Source organism: Microcebus murinus, chromosome 7 (genome assembly GCF_040939455.1).
Source record: "Microcebus murinus isolate Inina chromosome 7, M.murinus_Inina_mat1.0, whole genome shotgun sequence".
In the NCBI taxonomy this organism is placed as follows: domain Eukaryota; kingdom Metazoa; phylum Chordata; class Mammalia; order Primates; family Cheirogaleidae; genus Microcebus; species Microcebus murinus.
The window spans coordinates 62191929-62209562 of NC_134110.1; the positions used below are offsets into that span (position 1 = coordinate 62191929).

Consider the following 17634-nt stretch of genomic DNA (forward strand, 5'->3'; position numbering starts at 1 on the left):
GGAGGACCCAGAATGTGCAAAGGCCCTGTGGTAAGAGGGAACACCATAAGTACCAGGATTAAAATCCAGGCAGTCTAACTATAAAAGTCAAGTTCTTAACTTTTATGCTATACGGACTTTCTGTTGAATTCCTTTCAGATGGCTTCTATTTTCTCTGTAAAATAGAAGTTAGGTCCTCGGTCAAAAGTGGGAGTGGGGTGAGAGCTTAGAGGTTTGAGAAAAGTACTGAAAAGACAAGACAAAACATAAAATCACAAGTACAATACATTGAGTGATTCCAACATAGAATACTTAGCTTATTTATATTGTTTCAGCAATTAAAACATTATTTTTTAAAATGGCAGGTTTAAACTACAACAGCTATCTGTTCACCTGGTATAATACATCACTGCCTCTTCATAATCTCCTGAATTGAAAGCTTCATTTCCTTTTTCCTTTTCACGAGTAGCAAGAAAATCCTTTTCCTTCTCAGTTAGACCTAGAAATAAATGTTATCTGCCATATATGAAAATATAATTTAACAGAATATTTAAAAGTTTAAATCCAGGAATGCTTATTTTAACAGAAGCAGAAAACCATAAAACAAACATAAGGAAATAAAAGGTTTTCTACGTTTAGAGATATTTTCTTTTTTTAATCATTCACAATTATTGAGGATTTAGATTTTCTTTCTCTTTTTTTTTTTTTTTTTTTTTGAGACAGAGTCTCGCTTTGTTGCCCAGGCTAGAGTGAGTGCCATGGCGTCAGCCTAGCTCACAGCAACCTCAAACTCCTGGGCTCAAGCAATCCTACTGCCTCAGCCTCCCAAGTAGCTGGGACGACAGGCATGCGCCACCATGCCCGGCTAATTTTTTCTATATCTATGTTAGCTAGCCAATTAATTTCTTTCTATTTATGGTAGAGACGGGTCTTGCTCTTGCTCAGGCTGGTTTTGAACTCCTGACCTCGAGCAATCCACCCGCCTTGGCCTCCCAGAGTGCTAGGATTACAGGCGTGAGCCACCACGCCCGGCCTAGATTTTCTTATGACTGGTTTTGTTTTACTTTATAGGTGCCATGCATTGATGGACTTCAAATGAAAACAAATAAAACTACCCTATCTTTTTGTTTTGAGGCAAAAAGAAAACAATTTGAGGAATTTGGAAGAAAAGAGGATTGGAAAAAAGAATGAAAAACAAATGAATTATGGTAAGAAAAATAAGGTAATATTTTTTAGTTTTACTAAATTTAATTATCATAACTATTACATAAAATTAAGTAGGTAAAAGAGTGAAATGAATTTGTTAGAGGTGGCCAACTCTAGGAGAAAATCCTGCAGCACTTAAAGAAAATATCTTCTAGGTCAACACCTTTTATTATAACTTGAAAAATTTAAAACCTACTAATTATTCTTATTTTCCCCCAATTACCTGTTGTGTCTATTTTTTTCTCAATTTTAGACAAATGTGACTTGTTGTCTACTATAATCTTTTCTTTGTAATCTTCATCAATTTTTAAACATTCTTTTTCCACATCAAATCTTAAATGAAAGAAAAACAAAAACTGAAAAAAACTACAATACATGGAAAAAACAAATTTATTATTGATAGTCTTATATTTGTACAACTGTGCCTTTGGATGGATATTCAAAAATGCATAATAGGTTTGTAGTTAAAGTCATCTGCATTCTTTCTTAAGATGCAATTTAATCAGGACTTAAATATCAATCATATCTAAACTATTCAGAACTTTGTAATTAAAATTGTCACCTATTCTCTCAATTTAAAATTTTTGTTCTTTTTTATTTTAGATGGGTAGAAGGATTATGTTAGTTATTTTTGTTTGGTTTTATAAACAAAAGAATGTAGTAGTTTTTTTATTTAATGAAAAAACAACATCAAAAGTGCTTAGAGTATACACTCTCAGTACTCTACTGAATTAATTTGATATTCTTAACAGGTTAAGGTTTATTACAGTATTTTATGGTAGAGAATACTTTAGTGACAAATTTTATATAAAGAAATGTAACATACTTATCCCATTCTGCATAATCCCTTGGAATTTTCTTTTTAGCTGGTCTACTTTTAGAATATTTTTCCTAAAAGAATAAAATCATATTTTATGAGACATATTTAATCTAAGATCAGCAAGTTTTACTGTAAATGCAATGTAAAGTATTGAATTAAGATATACAAATGGAAAGGATGAGAAAACTAGGCACCTTTGAAGTTATAACAACTTGAATATTACAATTATTAACATACTAATATACAGTAGATTAAAAACAGGATTTTAGGTTTAAAGTTAATTCTGGGGACAATCTTCAGGCTTTTAAGTATATATATAAAATTTTATTTATTTATTTATTTTTGAGACAGAGTCTTACTCTGTTGCCCGGGCTAGAGTGCTGTGGCATCAGCCTAGCTCACAGCAACCTCAAACTCCTGGGCTCAAGCGATCCTTCTACCTCAGCTTTCTGAGTAGCTGGGACTACAGGCATGCGCCACCAAGCCCAGCTAATTTTTTCTATATATTTTTAGTTTGCCAATTAATTTCTTTCTATTTTTAATAGAGACGGGGTCTCTCTCTTGCTCAGGCTGGTTTTGAACTCCTGACCTTGAGCGATCCACCTGCCTTGGCCTTATATATAAAATTCTAAAACTCACATATGTGAAATCTGATTATGACTGATTTTTCTTATGATAAAAAACTATTAAATTCTGATTTATTCTTTTAAAATCCGGCATTGAAGAAACAATAATAACTACTTTTCTGTGTGTGTTAGTAGTGTTTTGTGACACTCACCTGACAATGACAGTCATGACAGCCACCTGACTTGGACTTTTATTAAAAAGAATAAATTATCAGCTGGTATAACCAAACTGATGAAAAAGCAGGAGTGCTGCCAGAGGAATTCCTATGCCTTTTCTCCAGTTCTCTATCTACCTCATCTGTAGTCTCTGTTCCTCTCTGCCTATTGATTTCATTTTCCCTTGTGGCTACTTGCTTTCTTCATGTAGCAGAAAACATAACCACAAGAAATCTGGGATTATAACCTCACAGGCCTCCCCATCAAAGAAGACAAAGAGGGTGACTCTTCTCTCCATCTTCAGTGAGAGAAATCCCAGGGAAGGACTCTGATTGGCCACCTTGGGTCACATGCCCATCCCTGACCAATCACTAGCTTGGTGCTAAGTGGCCCAAACTAGGCCACATGCCCACTGCTGTAGACAGAAGGCAGGTTCCTCACTAGAAGGGACTGGTAGGAACACAAATAATAGCCATTATACTCACAAATAATCTTCCAGAGAGAGTACAATTTTATGCTTGAAAAGTATTAAGATATATTAACTTAAAATATATATATAGAGAGAGTCTAAAGAAAGGGAAGTATAGCTGAATTTATAATAATAAAATAAAGTAGATACTGATTTGTTTTTAAACTATTTACATATCTTCATTATCATTAGGTTTGTGTTTGCTAATAGATGACTTAACAATATATTTTTTAATAGGAACTGTATAAACTGCATGAAGGGGTATTATGCACTCTTTATAGGCTCAATAAGAATCATCTGAGGCTTGAACCTTATTTCCTGCATATAAGACAACGTTCTCAATGCTAAGATGGTGTTATGGGTTGAACTGTGTCTCCCAAAATGATCTGGTAAAGTCCTAACCCCTAGTACCTGTAAATGAGATCTTATTTGAAAATAAGATCTTTGCAGGTGCAATCAAGTTAAGATGAGGTCATTAGGATCCAGTATGACATGTCCTTATGAAAATAGAAGAGATTCACTGGCCGGGCACAGTGGCTAACATCTGTAATCCTAGCACTCTGGGAGACGGAGGCAGGTGGATTGTTTGAGCTCAGGAGTTTGAGACCAGCCTAAGCAAGAGCAAGACCCCATCTCTACTAAAAAAAATAGAAAGAAATTAGCTGGACAACTAAAAAAATATATATATATATAAAATTAGCCGGGCACAGTGGCGCATGCCTGTAGTCCCAGCTACTCGGGAGGCTGAGGCAGAAAGATTAGTTGAGCCCAGGAGTTTGAGGTTGTTGTGAGTTAGGCTGATGCCACGGCACTCTAGCCAGGGCAACAGGGTGAGACCCTGTCTCAAAAAAAACAAAAAAAGAGCCGGGCACAGTGGCTCACACCTGTAATTCTAGCACCCTGGGAGGCCGAGGTGGGCAGATTGCTTGAGGTCAGGAGTTCGAAACCAGCCTGAGCAAGAGCGAGACCCCATCTCTACTACAAATAGAAAGAAATTAATTGGCCAACTAATATATATAGAAAAAATTAGCAGAGCATGGTGGTGCATGCCTGTAGTCCCAGCTACTCTGGAGGCTGAGGCAGTAGGATTGCTTGAGCCCAGGAATTTGAGGTTGCTGTGAGCTAGGCTGATGCCATGGCACTCACTCTAACTTGGGCAACAAAGTGAGACTCTGTCTCAAAACAAAAAAAAAGAGAGGCCGGGCGCGGTGGCTCACACTTGTAATCCTAGCACTCTGGGAGGCCTAGGTAAGAGGATCGCTCAAGGTCCAGGAGTTCAAAAACCACCCTGAGCAAGAGGGAGACCCAGTCTCCACTATAAAAAGAAACAAATTAATTGGCTGACTAAAAATATATAGAAAAAAATTAGCTGGGCACGGTGGCTCGTGCCTGTAGTCCCACTTGGGAGGCTGAGGCAGAAGGATTGCTTGAGCCCAGGAGTTTGAGGTTGCTGTGAGCTAGGCTGACGCCACAGCACTCTAGCCGGGGCAACAGAGTGAGACTCTGTCAAAAAAAAAAGAGAGAGATTCACATAGAGGGAAGATGGCCACATGAAGATGAAAATAGAGATTAGAGTCATGTTGCCACAAGCCAAGGAACACTAGCACTACCAGAAGCTTGAGAAAGGACGGATCTTCCCCTGCTGGTTTCAGAGGGACCATATCCCTGCCAACACCTTGATATTGGACTTCTAGCCTCCAGGACTGTGAAAGAATAAATTCCTGTTGTTTTAAAGGTTAAAATTTCAACCATCTTGTGTTACTTTGTTACAGCAGCTCTAGGAAACTAATACAGATGGTATAGATTAGTTTTAAAAGGGCACTGATTAGAAATCAGAAGTATTTAATATTCATATGTGACTCTCAAATACCTACCTGTGACAAAAAATATCCCCCGTAAGGGATCAAAAAATGAACATGAAGTGGCTTGATAGTTGTAATCATTTCACAAGGTATAGCTATATGAAAATATCATGTTGTGTATCATAAATATATACAGTTTTTATTTTTCAATTATAACTGAATAAAGAAGAAAAAATTTTTAATAAAATAATGAACATGGATTAATATGAGTCTCAAGACATAGATACAGGTATATGGGATAAAATATAATGTATACTTTATACATTATATAAATATATTTACACATGTATATATACACATACATACTTTTTTAGACAGGGTCTTGCTCTGTTGCCTGGGCTAGAGTGCAGCAGCATTACCATAGCTCATTGTAACTTCAAACTCCTGGGCTCAGGCGATTCTCCTGCCTCAGCCTCCTGAGTAGCTGAGACTACAGGCCCGCCACCATGCCCAGCTAATTTTTCTACTTTCTGTAGAAACCAGGTCTTGCTATGTTGCCCAGACTGGTCTCAAACTCTTGGGCTTAAGTGATCCTCCCACCCTGGTCTCCACAAGTGCTGGGATTACTGGTGGGAGCCACCACACTGGCCTATATTTTTATATTATAAGAAGGCAACATTCCCTGACTAAAAGATTAGGATATGTGCCCTTCTACATAGTCCCATAGCACCCTATATTCCCTGTTATGATGCATAACATATTACATCAGTGGGGTTGAAACTTTTGGTATTGTGACATTCTCATATTCTTAAAATTATCAGTCATCTGGAGTTATGCAGATCTTCCAAATATTCACACATTTCATTTACAACTTAAAAGAATCACATTTGTTAACATTCCTTGGAGCTCATCAGGAAAGTCTTTCAAATATGCTAAATAAAATTTACAGGAAGCCATTGATTTGGACTGAGCTCCTGCATTGGGCCCTAATAGACTAAACCAAAATGGAGTCACTCATGCTAAAGTACCACATTATCAAACCAAAACTAAGTTGTTTATGTGACCAGAGAACTCAGAAGAGAGAGATAATAGCCAATTCCCCTAACAGGCCAGTTTTAGCCAGCATGATAAGGAAGTCCCCATTGCTTTAACCCTCATAAGGAAAGTAACCTGATATTAAGCAATCCACTTTGTGTACTCCTTGTTCCTGCTTAAACTACCTTATAAAAAACAACTGTCCTGCTGTGACAAGTAGAGCACATTTTTTACATTTTTAGAGGAGATGTCATCCTGATCCATGAATTACTAATGAAAACCAATTAGAACTTTAAACTAAATTTATTATAATTTTATCCTTTGAAATATTTTTTGTCACAAGCAGGTATTTGAGAAACATATATAAATATTAAAACCTTTATTTGCAGTTGAATGCTCAGATTTTCTCATTGGCAACAAATACTTAGTTGTTTTCCTTAATGTGACAGGCACACTTCATTCATTTTCAACAAAATTTCTGCCAAAACCCCAAGTCTGAATAACCATAGTTTGTCTGGCAGCCATTCTTTTTTTTTTTGAGACAGAGTCTCACTGTGTTGCCCGGGCTAGAGTGCCATGGCGTCAGCCTAGCTCACAGCAACCTCAAACTCCTGGGCTCAAGCAATCCTTCTGCCTCAGTTCCCTAAGTAGCTGGGACTATAGGCATGCGCCACCATGCCCAGCTAATTTTTTCCATATATTTTTAGTTTGCCAATTAATTTCTTTCTATTTTTAGTAGAGATGGGGTCTCACTCTTGCTCAGGCTGGTCTCGAACTCCTGATCTCAAACAATCCGCCCGCCTCAGCCTCCCAGGGTGCTAGGATTACAGGCGTGAGCCACCACGCTGGCCCTGTCAGCCATTCTTACAAGCAAAAACTGCATTCCTGGAAAAAGTGGATGTGTCAACTGAGAAGTGCTTTTCTTGAGATAACCATCACATTTTTATTATGCCATGAGGTGCTTTCTGCATACTTCCCACCTGGTCACAAAAAATACTAAAAAACCACATACTTGAGGCTCACAATGTAACAAAGTAAATATTTTATTGTTTTAGCAAAGGTATTTTTAGGTAAAGTTGGAATTTTTTTTACTGTATGTGTTAGGACAGTTTGCTGTCACTGCCTTGATTCATGTTTAGGCACCAGCAGTGTTATCCTCAGCGCAAATGTCAACACAGTGAAAAAGACAAAGCGTTTGTATTATCTTAAAAACAGCATTAACTTTGCTAGACCCCTGGAAGGATCTCTGGAATTTAAGGTCCCCAGACCATCCTTTGAGAACCACTGTCTACCCCACTGGACTATAAGCTCCCAGAGGGCAAAGACTGAGTATCATTCATTGTTATATTTTAGGGTATAGACTTAGCACATAGTGGGTGGGTGTTCAATAAAAATATGAAGTCATTGATTATAGACAGTGACATCCTCACCATATGTGCACCTCTGTTACCTGAGTAATTCCTAATGGGGAGTAAAAAGATCCAGGAAAGTCAAGTATCTGAGAGCAGAGTGATGAAGGGCTATTAATGTTTTTAAAATAAAACTGAGGATTCAAAGAAAAGACGAAAATAATAACTTTCATTCTAAATTAACTTAGAATGAAAAGGCTTGGGTAGCCATCCTGTGAGAAATAGCAAGTTCAGATAGATGCCAGGAAGCCCAGTTTCAATCTGAAGTTAAGTAGAATGGACCTGGAACTCCAACAGGCCCCTTCTCTATGGAACCCATGGGTTGAAAAGAGAGATCTATGTGGCAAAATAGGGACCAACCACAGAGAAATGGGGATACAGAAAAAAAACATACACCAAACAGAGGAATTATACGTATAAGTGCTTAAAAGTATCTGTTTCATATTTTAAATCCATAGTTAATTAAACTATATAATAAGATATATCCTCTGCACCTCTATTGTACCTTGAAGAACACCATGGGACCCTGAAATTCTTACACACTTAATTAGACCTTCTGTGTCATCAAAACTGGTCAGAGTCACGATATCAAAAAGTCAGGATAAAAAAGAAGAGAGAAGAAAGAAGGAGGAGAAGAAAGGCAGTAAATCCAAGATGCAAGCTTGACCTCCAAGTGATGAGACACAGCCACTGACGGTGATAACACACAGCCAGCTGAAAAAACTCCTCGACTCTTCTGGAGAACATCACATTTTGCTCTTCGATTAAACTGAGACAGCCCCATAATAAACAACAACAGTCCTCTCTCCCTACCACCCATACCCCACCCACATCCAAAAGACCTACCTTGCCAACATAAGGACAGCTATTTGAACCACGAACTGGAGGCAAATTATCTTCCGTTGCTGTAAATGTTTCAGTTTCATAAAAGTGCATTTTATTTTCTTCTTTTTTAATTTCTGATACCCAACTCTGAGAGGAATACAGAAAAAGAAGGTGAATATATAATTTGAAATAATTAACCAGGCATAAGAAACAGTTGGCCCTTGAACAATACAAGTTTGAACTGGACAGATCCACTCATATGTGGATTTTTTTTTTTTTTTTTTGAGACAGAGTCTCACTTTGTTGCCCAGGCTAGAATGAGTGCCATGGTGTCAGCCTAGCTCACAGCAACTTCAAACTCCTGGGCTCAAGCAATCCTACTGCCTCAGACTCCCAAGTGGCTGGGACTACAAGCATGCACCACCATGCCCAGCTAATTTTTTTCTATATATATTAGTTGGCCAATTAATTTCTTTCTATTTATAGTAGAGACGGGGTCTCGCTCTTGCTCAGGCTGGTTTTGAACTCCTGACCTTGAGCAATCCGCCCGCCTCGGCCTCCCAGAGTGCTAGGATTACAGGCATGAGCCACCGCGCCTGGCCAATATGTGGATTTTTTTTTCAATAAAAATATAGGAAAAATTTTTGGAGATTTGTGACAATTTGAAAAGACTCACAGAGGAACTAGAAATATCAAGAAAAATTGTAAAAGCCAGAAATATCACAAATGTATAAAATATACGTAGATACTAGTCTATTTTATCATTGACTGACATAAAATATACACAAATTATAAAAAGTTAAAATTTATAAAAACTTATGCACACACTTACAGACCTTACATGGCACCATTTGCAGTGGAGAAAAATGTAAACAAACATAAAGACACAGTATTAAATTATAACTGCAGAAAATTAACTGTAGCACATACTGTACTACAGTAATAATTTCACAACCATCTCCCGTTGCTATTCTGGTGAGCTCATGTGTTGCCAGTATCTGCTTAAAATGCTTTGTGATGCTAAGCATCTCCATGTGAGCAGTTCGTCTTTCCAGTAAATTGTGTCTTGCAGTACAAAGTGATCTCTTACAGTTCTCCTGTCTTTTTCATTGTGTTTAGTGTAATACTGCAAACCTTGAATAACACCGTGGGACCCATACAAAGTGGCACTAGTGATGCTGGAAGTGCTCCCAAGAAGCAGAAAATAGTCATGACATTACATGAAAAAGTTGAATTGCTCACTATGTACCATTGATTGAGCTCTGCAGCTACGTCTGCCCACCATTTCAAGAAAAACAAATCCAGTGTAAGGACCATTGTAAAAAAACAAAAGGAAATTCAAGAAGCTGTCACTGCAGTTATGCCAGCAGCTGCTTGCACTTTTTGCAAAATACCTCTTTACCTCTCATATTGAAAATGCAGCTTTTATGTGGGTGCAGGATTGCTATAAGGAAGGCATTCCTATATGTAGACTCTAGTATGATACAAAAAAAAGCAGTCATTATATGACAACTAAAACAAAAGAAAGGTGAAGGATCTAAAGCTGTAGAATATAATGCCAGCAAAGGATGGTTTGATAATTTTAGAAGGAGCTTCGGTTTAAAAAACATCAAGAGAACAAGAGAAGCAGCTTCTGTCAACCAAGAGGCAGCAGACTTGTTCCCAGATGCCATTAAGAAAATTACTGAGGAGAAAGAATATCTACCTGAACAGGTTTTTAATGTAAACAAAAGTGCTCCATTCTAGGGAAAAAAAATGCCACAAATAACATTTATTAGTAAGGAAGAGAAGCAAGCACCAGGATTTAAGGCAGGAAGGGATAGGCTAACTCTACTGTTTTCTGCAATGCAGTCAAGGTTATGATCAGGACTGGCATAAAACTGCTAACCCTGGAGCCTTGAAGGGAAAGGACAAATGCCAGCTGCCAGTCCTTTGGTTGTACTGGAAGGCCTGGACAAGAGGAATACTTTTTCTGGATTGATTACTCTGATGCTTTGTCCCTGAAGTCAGGAAGTACCTCACTAGTAAACGACAGCTTTTTAAAGTTCTTTTGATATTGGACAATGCCCTTGACCACCCAGAACTCCACAAGTTCAAGACCAAAGGCATCAAAGTGGTCTACTTGCCCCCAAACACAACATTTCTATTTCAGTCTCTAGATCAAGGGGTCATAAAGACCTTTAAGGTTCATTACACAGGGTACTCTATGGAAATGATTGTCAATGCTATGGAAGGTAACCCTGACAGAAAGAATATCATGAAAATCTGGAAAGATTACACCATTGAAGATGCCATCATTGTTACAGAAAAAGCCAGTGGTGCCAGCTCCTTGGGAGGCTGAGGTAGGAGGCTCGCTTGAACCCAGGAGTTAAGGCTGTAGTTCGCTATGACCGCACCTGTGAATAGCTACTGCACTCAAGCCTGGCAATATAGTGAGATGCCACCTCTTTAAAAAGAAAAAAAAAAAATTTTTTTTTTTTTTTTAATTTTAAGAAAGAAAAAGCTACGGAAGCCATCAATCCTGAAACAATAAACTCCTGCTGGAGAAAACTGTGTCCAGATGTTGTGCAGGACTTCACAAGATTTATAACCAAGGAAATCAAGGAAGTCATGAAAGAAATTGTGGATATGGCCAAAGAAACGGTGTGTGGGGTGGGGGTGAGGGTTTCAAGATATGGATTTTGGAGAAATTCAAGAGCTAATAGACACCACACCTGAGGAATTAACAGATGACTTGGGGGAGATGAGTGCTTCCAAGCTAGTGCCAGATAACGGGGCCAAAGACACAGAAACAGTGCCAACAAACAAACTGACACTAGGCAATCTGGCAGAACGGTTCTGATTTTTCAGGATTGCTTTTGACTTCTTTTATGACGTGGACTCTTTTATAATAAGAACACTGAAACTAAAGGAAATGGTGGAAGAAGGATTGGTACCACATAGAAACATTTCTAGAGAAAGGAAAAACAAAAAAGTTGGACAGAAATTACAGCGTACCTCTGCAAAGTCACACCAGTGTACCTGCCTCTCTTGCCTCTCCTTCCACCTCCTCCATGGCTGCCACCAGAGACAACAAAACAATGGTACAGCCACTATGGAAAACATTTTGGCAGTTTGTTCAAGTGGTAAATGGGTAAACAAACTGTGGGATATGCATACATTTCATACTACTCAGCATTTCAAAGGAATGAACTATGGGCACATGCAGTAACATAGATGAATCTCAAAAACTAAGTGAAAGGAGACAGGAAAGAAAGACAACACACATTGTATGATTACATTTACATGAAAGTCTAGAAAAGGCAAAACTATGGTGACAAACAGCAGTTCAGTGGTTTCCAGAGGCCAGGTGCAAAAGGAAACCTTTGGGGGTGATGGAAATGTTCTGTATCACATACATTTGTCACTATAAAGTTGGTAATTTTTACTGAATATAAATTATACCCCAATAAAACTGATTAAAGGGGAAATTGGGCCGGGCGCTGTGGCTCACGCCTGTAATCCTAGCTCTTGGGAGGCCGAGGCGGGCGGATTGCTCAAGGTCAGGAGTTCGAAACCAGCCTGAGCAAGAGCGAGACCCCGTCTCTACTATAAATAGAAAGAAATTAATTGGCCAACTGATATATATATAAAAAAATTAGCCGGGCATGGTGGCACATGCCTGTAGTCCCAGCTACCCGGGAGGCTGAGGCAGAAGGATCACTCGAGCCCAGGAGTTTGAGGTTGCTGTGAGCTAGGCTGACGCCACGGCACTCACTCTAGCCTAGGCAACAAAGCGAGACTCTGTCTCCAAAAAAAAAAAAAAAAAAAAAAAAAAGGGGAAATTGGTAGAGATTTCTTAATAAAAGAAGAAATTCACGTGATGGATATGAAAAATAATTCAACTTTAGTAATAATAAAAAAATACACTACAGTATTCCCCCTTTATCTACAATTTTTTTTTTTTTTTTTTTAAACAGAGTCTCGCTTTGTTGCCTAGGCTAGAGTGAGTGCCGTGGCGTCAGCCTAGCTCACAGCAACCTCAAACTCCTGGGCTCAAGCGATCCTTCTGTCTCAGCCTCCCAAGTAGCTGGGACTACAGGCATGAGCCACCATGCCCAGCTAATTTTTTCTATATATATTAGTTGGCCAATTAGTTTCTTTCTATTTATAGTAGAGACGGGGTCTCGCTCTTGCTCAGGCTGGTTTCGAACTCCCGACCTCGAGCGATCCGCCCGCCTCAGCCTCCCAGAGAGCTAGGATTACAGGCGTGAGCCACCGCGCCCGGCCTATCTACAATTTTGATTTCCTAAGTTTCAGATACCTACAGTCAACTTTGGTCTGAAAATAGGTGAGTACAGCACAATAAGATGTTTTGAGAGAGATAGAGAGACCACATTTACATAACTTTTATAACAGTACATTGTTTTAATGGTTATAATTTATTTTTATCGTTATTAATCTTTTACTGTGCTTAATTTATAAATTAAACTTTATCATGTATAGATAGGAAAAAACAGTATACACAGGGTTTGGTACTATCCACAGTTTCAGGTATTCACTAGGGGTTTTGAACATATCTCCCAAGGATAAAAAGAGACTACTGTACTATCATTTTTTTCCCAACCATTTAATTGATTAAAAATGATTACAGTATCCAGTGAAGGTTACCCGAAAATGGGCATTCTTATACACTGCTGGTGGGAGAGGATGAAGGCACAACTTTTCTCAGAACACAGAAATCTGTTTCAAAAGCCTTAAAAATATTCAAATCTTTTGATCAAGCAATTTGAATTCTAATAATTTATTCTGAGGAAATAACCAGAGAGGTGTGAAAAAATTATGAATAAACATGCTTTTCCTGGTCAGGCGTGGTGGCTTATGCCTGTAATCCTAGCACCCCGGGAAGCCGAGGTGGGTGGATCATTTGAGCTCAGGAGTTCAAGACCAGCCTGAACAAGACCCCATCTCTACTAAAAAAATAGAAAGAAATTAGCTGGACAACCACAAATATATATATATATATATAAAAATTAGCTAGGCATGGTGGTGAATATCTGTAGTCCCAGCTACTTGGGAGGCTGAGGCAGGAGGATCCCTTGAGCCCAGGAGTTTGAGGTTGCTGTTAGCTAGGCTGACACCACAATACTCTAGCCCAGGCAACAAAGCCAGACTCCGTCTCAAAAAGAAAACAAACAAAAACAAGTTTTTCCTTTAGGGCTTCTCAGGGGAAAAAAGAAAAGATTTATATAGCACTATTTATTGCAGCTGATTAAATTATGATTCTTTTATAGGATGGCACATTATTTAGCCAGTTAAAATCCACATGTGGGGCCAGGCGAGGTGGCTCACGCCTGCAATCCTAGCACTCTGGGAGGCCGAGGTGAGAGGATTGCTCAAGGTCAGGAGTTCAAAACCAGCCTGAGCAAGAGCGAGATCCTGTCTCTATTTAAAACAAAAATCCACACGTGGGGCCGGGTGAGGTGGCTCAGGCCTGCAATTCTAGCACTCTGGGAGGCTAAGGCAGGAGGATTGTTTGAGCTCAGGAGTTTGACAACAGCTCAAGCAAGAGTGAGACCCTGTATCTACCAAAAATAGAAGGAAATTAGCTGGACAACTAAAAATATAGAGAAAAAATTAGCCAGGCATGGTGGTGCATGCCTGTAGTCCCAGCTACTCGGGAGGCTGAGGCAGGAGATCCCTTGAGCCTAGGAGTTTGAGGTTGCTGTGAGCTAGGCTGATACCACGGCACTCCAGCCCAGGCAACAGAGTGAGACTCTGTCTCAAAAAAAAAAAAAAAAATTCCACATGTGAATGCATGTGTGCACACACAAATTCATAATTTATACCAAAAGAACCTGGGTATAAAAAGCAACTAATACCACCTAGGTAAATACCACTAAAAGCTCTTTACCAACAAACAAGAGGAGTAGGATTTCAGGCAAGTAAGGTAGACATATATACAATATCATGACAATATCTATAAAAAACTGATGTTACTGTGTACCTTTATATCACCATCAATTTTTTCCCATTCTTCTGCTGTAAAACTGGATGCTGTAGCTGCTGGTTTATCTTTCCTCAAAGCTCTACTTGTAGGAGCCAAGCCTTGAAGGCGCTTTTCACAAAACTCTGTAAGTTCTGGATAATATCCTTCCTCACCAGATCTTTAAAAAAAAAATCATAATTTTACAGTTAGCACATTATTTAGAGATCATCTAGATTAGTGGGTTGTAAGCTTGATTCCATGGAGCCCAGGGGTTCTGCAGAGATCACAAGGCTGAAGACTGGGCTGCTGGCTTCCCACTCTCCTTCCTCAACCAGTATAAACTCCCTGTTATCTGCTAATCTACAGAGTGATGCAACAAAGAAAATAAGGAACCCCAAAGAAACCAATTTCCATCACATGCTTTAAAAGTGGAATATGTAACATTTTCTTCCTTCTTTAACATACATATGTTCATTTTGTACATGAGGTAATTTTAAACTTATAAATGCAAATTCAATATTAGAGACTGGCAAAGAAAGAGAGAATTTGGACTTCATTTTTAACGAAGAGTTTCTGTTCACAGTTCAGTTTTGTTTTCTTTCTCCAAAGGGATAGGAAGAAAATGGCGGAGAAGCAGCTTAGACAAAACACCCCTAAATTCAACCACAGAAGGAACAGAATTCCTTCCTCAGAGAGGTAAATGGAGACATGTGTTCTTTTTTGTTTGTTTTTAAGGAAAATCAATCTTTTTGCATTCTCTTGTAAGTCTGTTCACTCTTAAATTTCTAGAAAAATATAAATAAGTCCCATTTCCAAATTAAATTTTGAAAAACAATTCTAAGTCAATACAATTTAATTTAATTAGGCTATTGATGGAATTTCTTGGAACCAACATTATAACTGTGGCTTTCACACTCTTTCATCCCATAAACTTCACATTTTTTTAAATCAGTCCTTGACCAAATATACATGACCAATACCCTGCTGAGACAAACAAAGGAAAAACAGTGATATGATTTGTCATCTTTCCATTTCAGAAATGATAAGGTTATTACATCAACTCTGGCTGGGTACAAGCAGAAAGGACAGGAGGCTAAAGGTGATGAAAGAGAAAAGGGAAAGAACACAGTGACAAGGAAGAAGTTCAGAGGAAAGAAAAGAGGTGTTACATGTTGGTACCCCACAAGGCAGTGTTTATTGAAGTGGGTTCCTGTCAGTCTACTTACCCCAGATTTCCTGAAGCAGAGTCTCTGGGAATAGGGCCCTCAAATTTGCAACTTTAATAACTACATTTGACACCTATTAAAGTTTGACAGTCACCACCATGGGGCTCTCCCTTGAAAAGGCCCTCAACTCCTACCTTCTAATATTATATCCAGGCCTCTCCACCATCCTCCATGTAATCAGTTTGCAGTGAGTCATCCTCCTTTGCTGTCAGATGACATGAGGTGGGAAAGTGCCAAAGAGCTTTATCAGCACAGGCTGGTGAGGTAACCTTACCTCATAAGGGCTACTTTCACAGCTACTTTACCTTTTCCTAGGAAACATGGAAGCGGCAAGAAAAATGCACTCTTGGATGCTAATTAGCCTAAGTCTTAGGCTGAAAGTAGACCTAGACAGAACTCTCCAAACTATTTAATAACCAGAGGATCATAACCACTACTTTGGAACCTACCATACATGGGCAAAAACAACTATCTTAATATTTGAAAATTTTCTCCAATATATTTTTTTTCCTTGGCTTAGACTATAGAAATTAATTTTCTCGCAGTTCTGGAAGATAGAGGTCCATGATCAAGGTGCTAGAAGGGTTGGTTTCTCCTGAGGTCTTTCCTCCTGGCTTGCAGATGCCAGCACTTCTTGCTGTGTCCTCACATGGTCTTTTCTCTGTCTACCCCTTCTCCAATGTTTCTAATGTGGCTTCCACTTTTAGAAGCCAACAAGATAATTAAACTGGCACACTGAAACACGAAATGGTTTTGAAATGCTTACCTGAGCACACAGAGAATTTTTTCCAGGTGTTTAACGTCTGAACATTTTTTAATATACTTGAAATCCAAATGCTCAATAGGAATTTTAAATGTTTTTGTTGTTCCAAAGCCCCACAATGATGGATGTTCTTTAGCAGTCATGGCTGAAATACAGTATAGAAAACAATCACAAACCTAATATATATAATACCTAATTTGGATAGTAATAACCACCTAAGTACGTCTATAGAAAAGGAGATGGAGTGTTTTTTCCAAGGAGGAAGACTACTATATTCTCTCTCCCTGATAACAACAGTTAATATTTATGAAGTTAAATTACTATGTGCCATGTATGAATTATCTCAATTAATCTTCACTTAAGCAAAGCTGGAATACAATAACAAAGCAGGTTTTGATGCTATAACTGCTTTTTATTTACTTTTTTTTCTTTTTTTATCTTTCAATTTTTTCTTTAATTTCTTTTTCCCAAACTGAAATTCATGTAAAGCTATAACTGCTTTTTAAGGTATCTTTTAATATTAATTTTGAACGACCTACTTCTACTTTAGCTGTTTGTTAACATCCCAGTCATCCTTTGTGATTCAGCACAAACATAAATAACATCCTTTTTTTTCTGCGTTTGGGTTTTTTTGTTTGTTTGTTTTTGTTTTTTGTACTGCCTAAGCTGGTCTTACACTCCTGGGCTCAAGTGATCCTCCTGCCTCAGCCTCCCAAGTAAGCTGGAACTATCTATAGGCATGCACCGCCGTGCCCAGCCTTTTCTATAACTTTCCTTCACATTGCCCTCTTTCCCATTTCCTGCCTCCTTACACTCCCCCCCACTCTGCCATCAACGAACAGATCTCAGAACTGTGTTCTAACAGTACTCTATACAGACCTCTCTCATAGCATGTAGCACATATTTTAATTATGCCTCTTTGTGTTCCGTTCTAGACTGTGAGAGATCTCACTTTATTTATCCTCATAGCTCCAGGACTAATATAATACATAGTGCCTTATACCCCTTAAGAAAGACTTGCTGAATTGAATTGGGAATAAGGAGCCCTTGGAGAGTTTTACTCTAATGATACTGTTGGTAATGATGATCATCATAATAATAGTGCTTAATGCATGTTGGGCATCATTTTAAGTGCTTTACATAGATTACTTCCTTTAATCCTTCAACTACTGTATCAGGTAGGTTTTATTTTAAGTAGAGAGTAGTGATAACAGTCAATATTATGGAGTTAAATCACCATGTGCCATAGATGGCACACTTAATCTTCAAAACCACTCTCATAAAAGATATTAATAATTATTCTCATTTTACAGATGAAAAAGTTGACAAGTGAACTGAAGATAGAAATCT

The 17634-nt window shown here is 38.4% G+C and overlaps 1 protein-coding gene across 1 annotated transcript in view; it reads right to left on the reverse strand.

Annotated features, from left to right (window-relative positions):
- Positions 1-17634, reverse strand: part of SPAG1 (sperm associated antigen 1) — a 73831-nt gene that overhangs the window by 54390 nt on the left and 1807 nt on the right. The window contains exons 2-7 of the mRNA XM_076004680.1: positions 16288-16429; positions 14314-14473; positions 8349-8474; positions 2012-2076; positions 1409-1518; positions 373-478 (exon numbers count right to left, since the gene is read on the reverse strand). Coding sequence (XP_075860795.1) covers positions 373-478; positions 1409-1518; positions 2012-2076; positions 8349-8474; positions 14314-14473; positions 16288-16427 — 707 coding nt within the window. The 5' untranslated portion in view covers positions 16428-16429. The remainder of the gene's footprint in view (positions 1-372; positions 479-1408; positions 1519-2011; positions 2077-8348; positions 8475-14313; positions 14474-16287; positions 16430-17634) is intronic.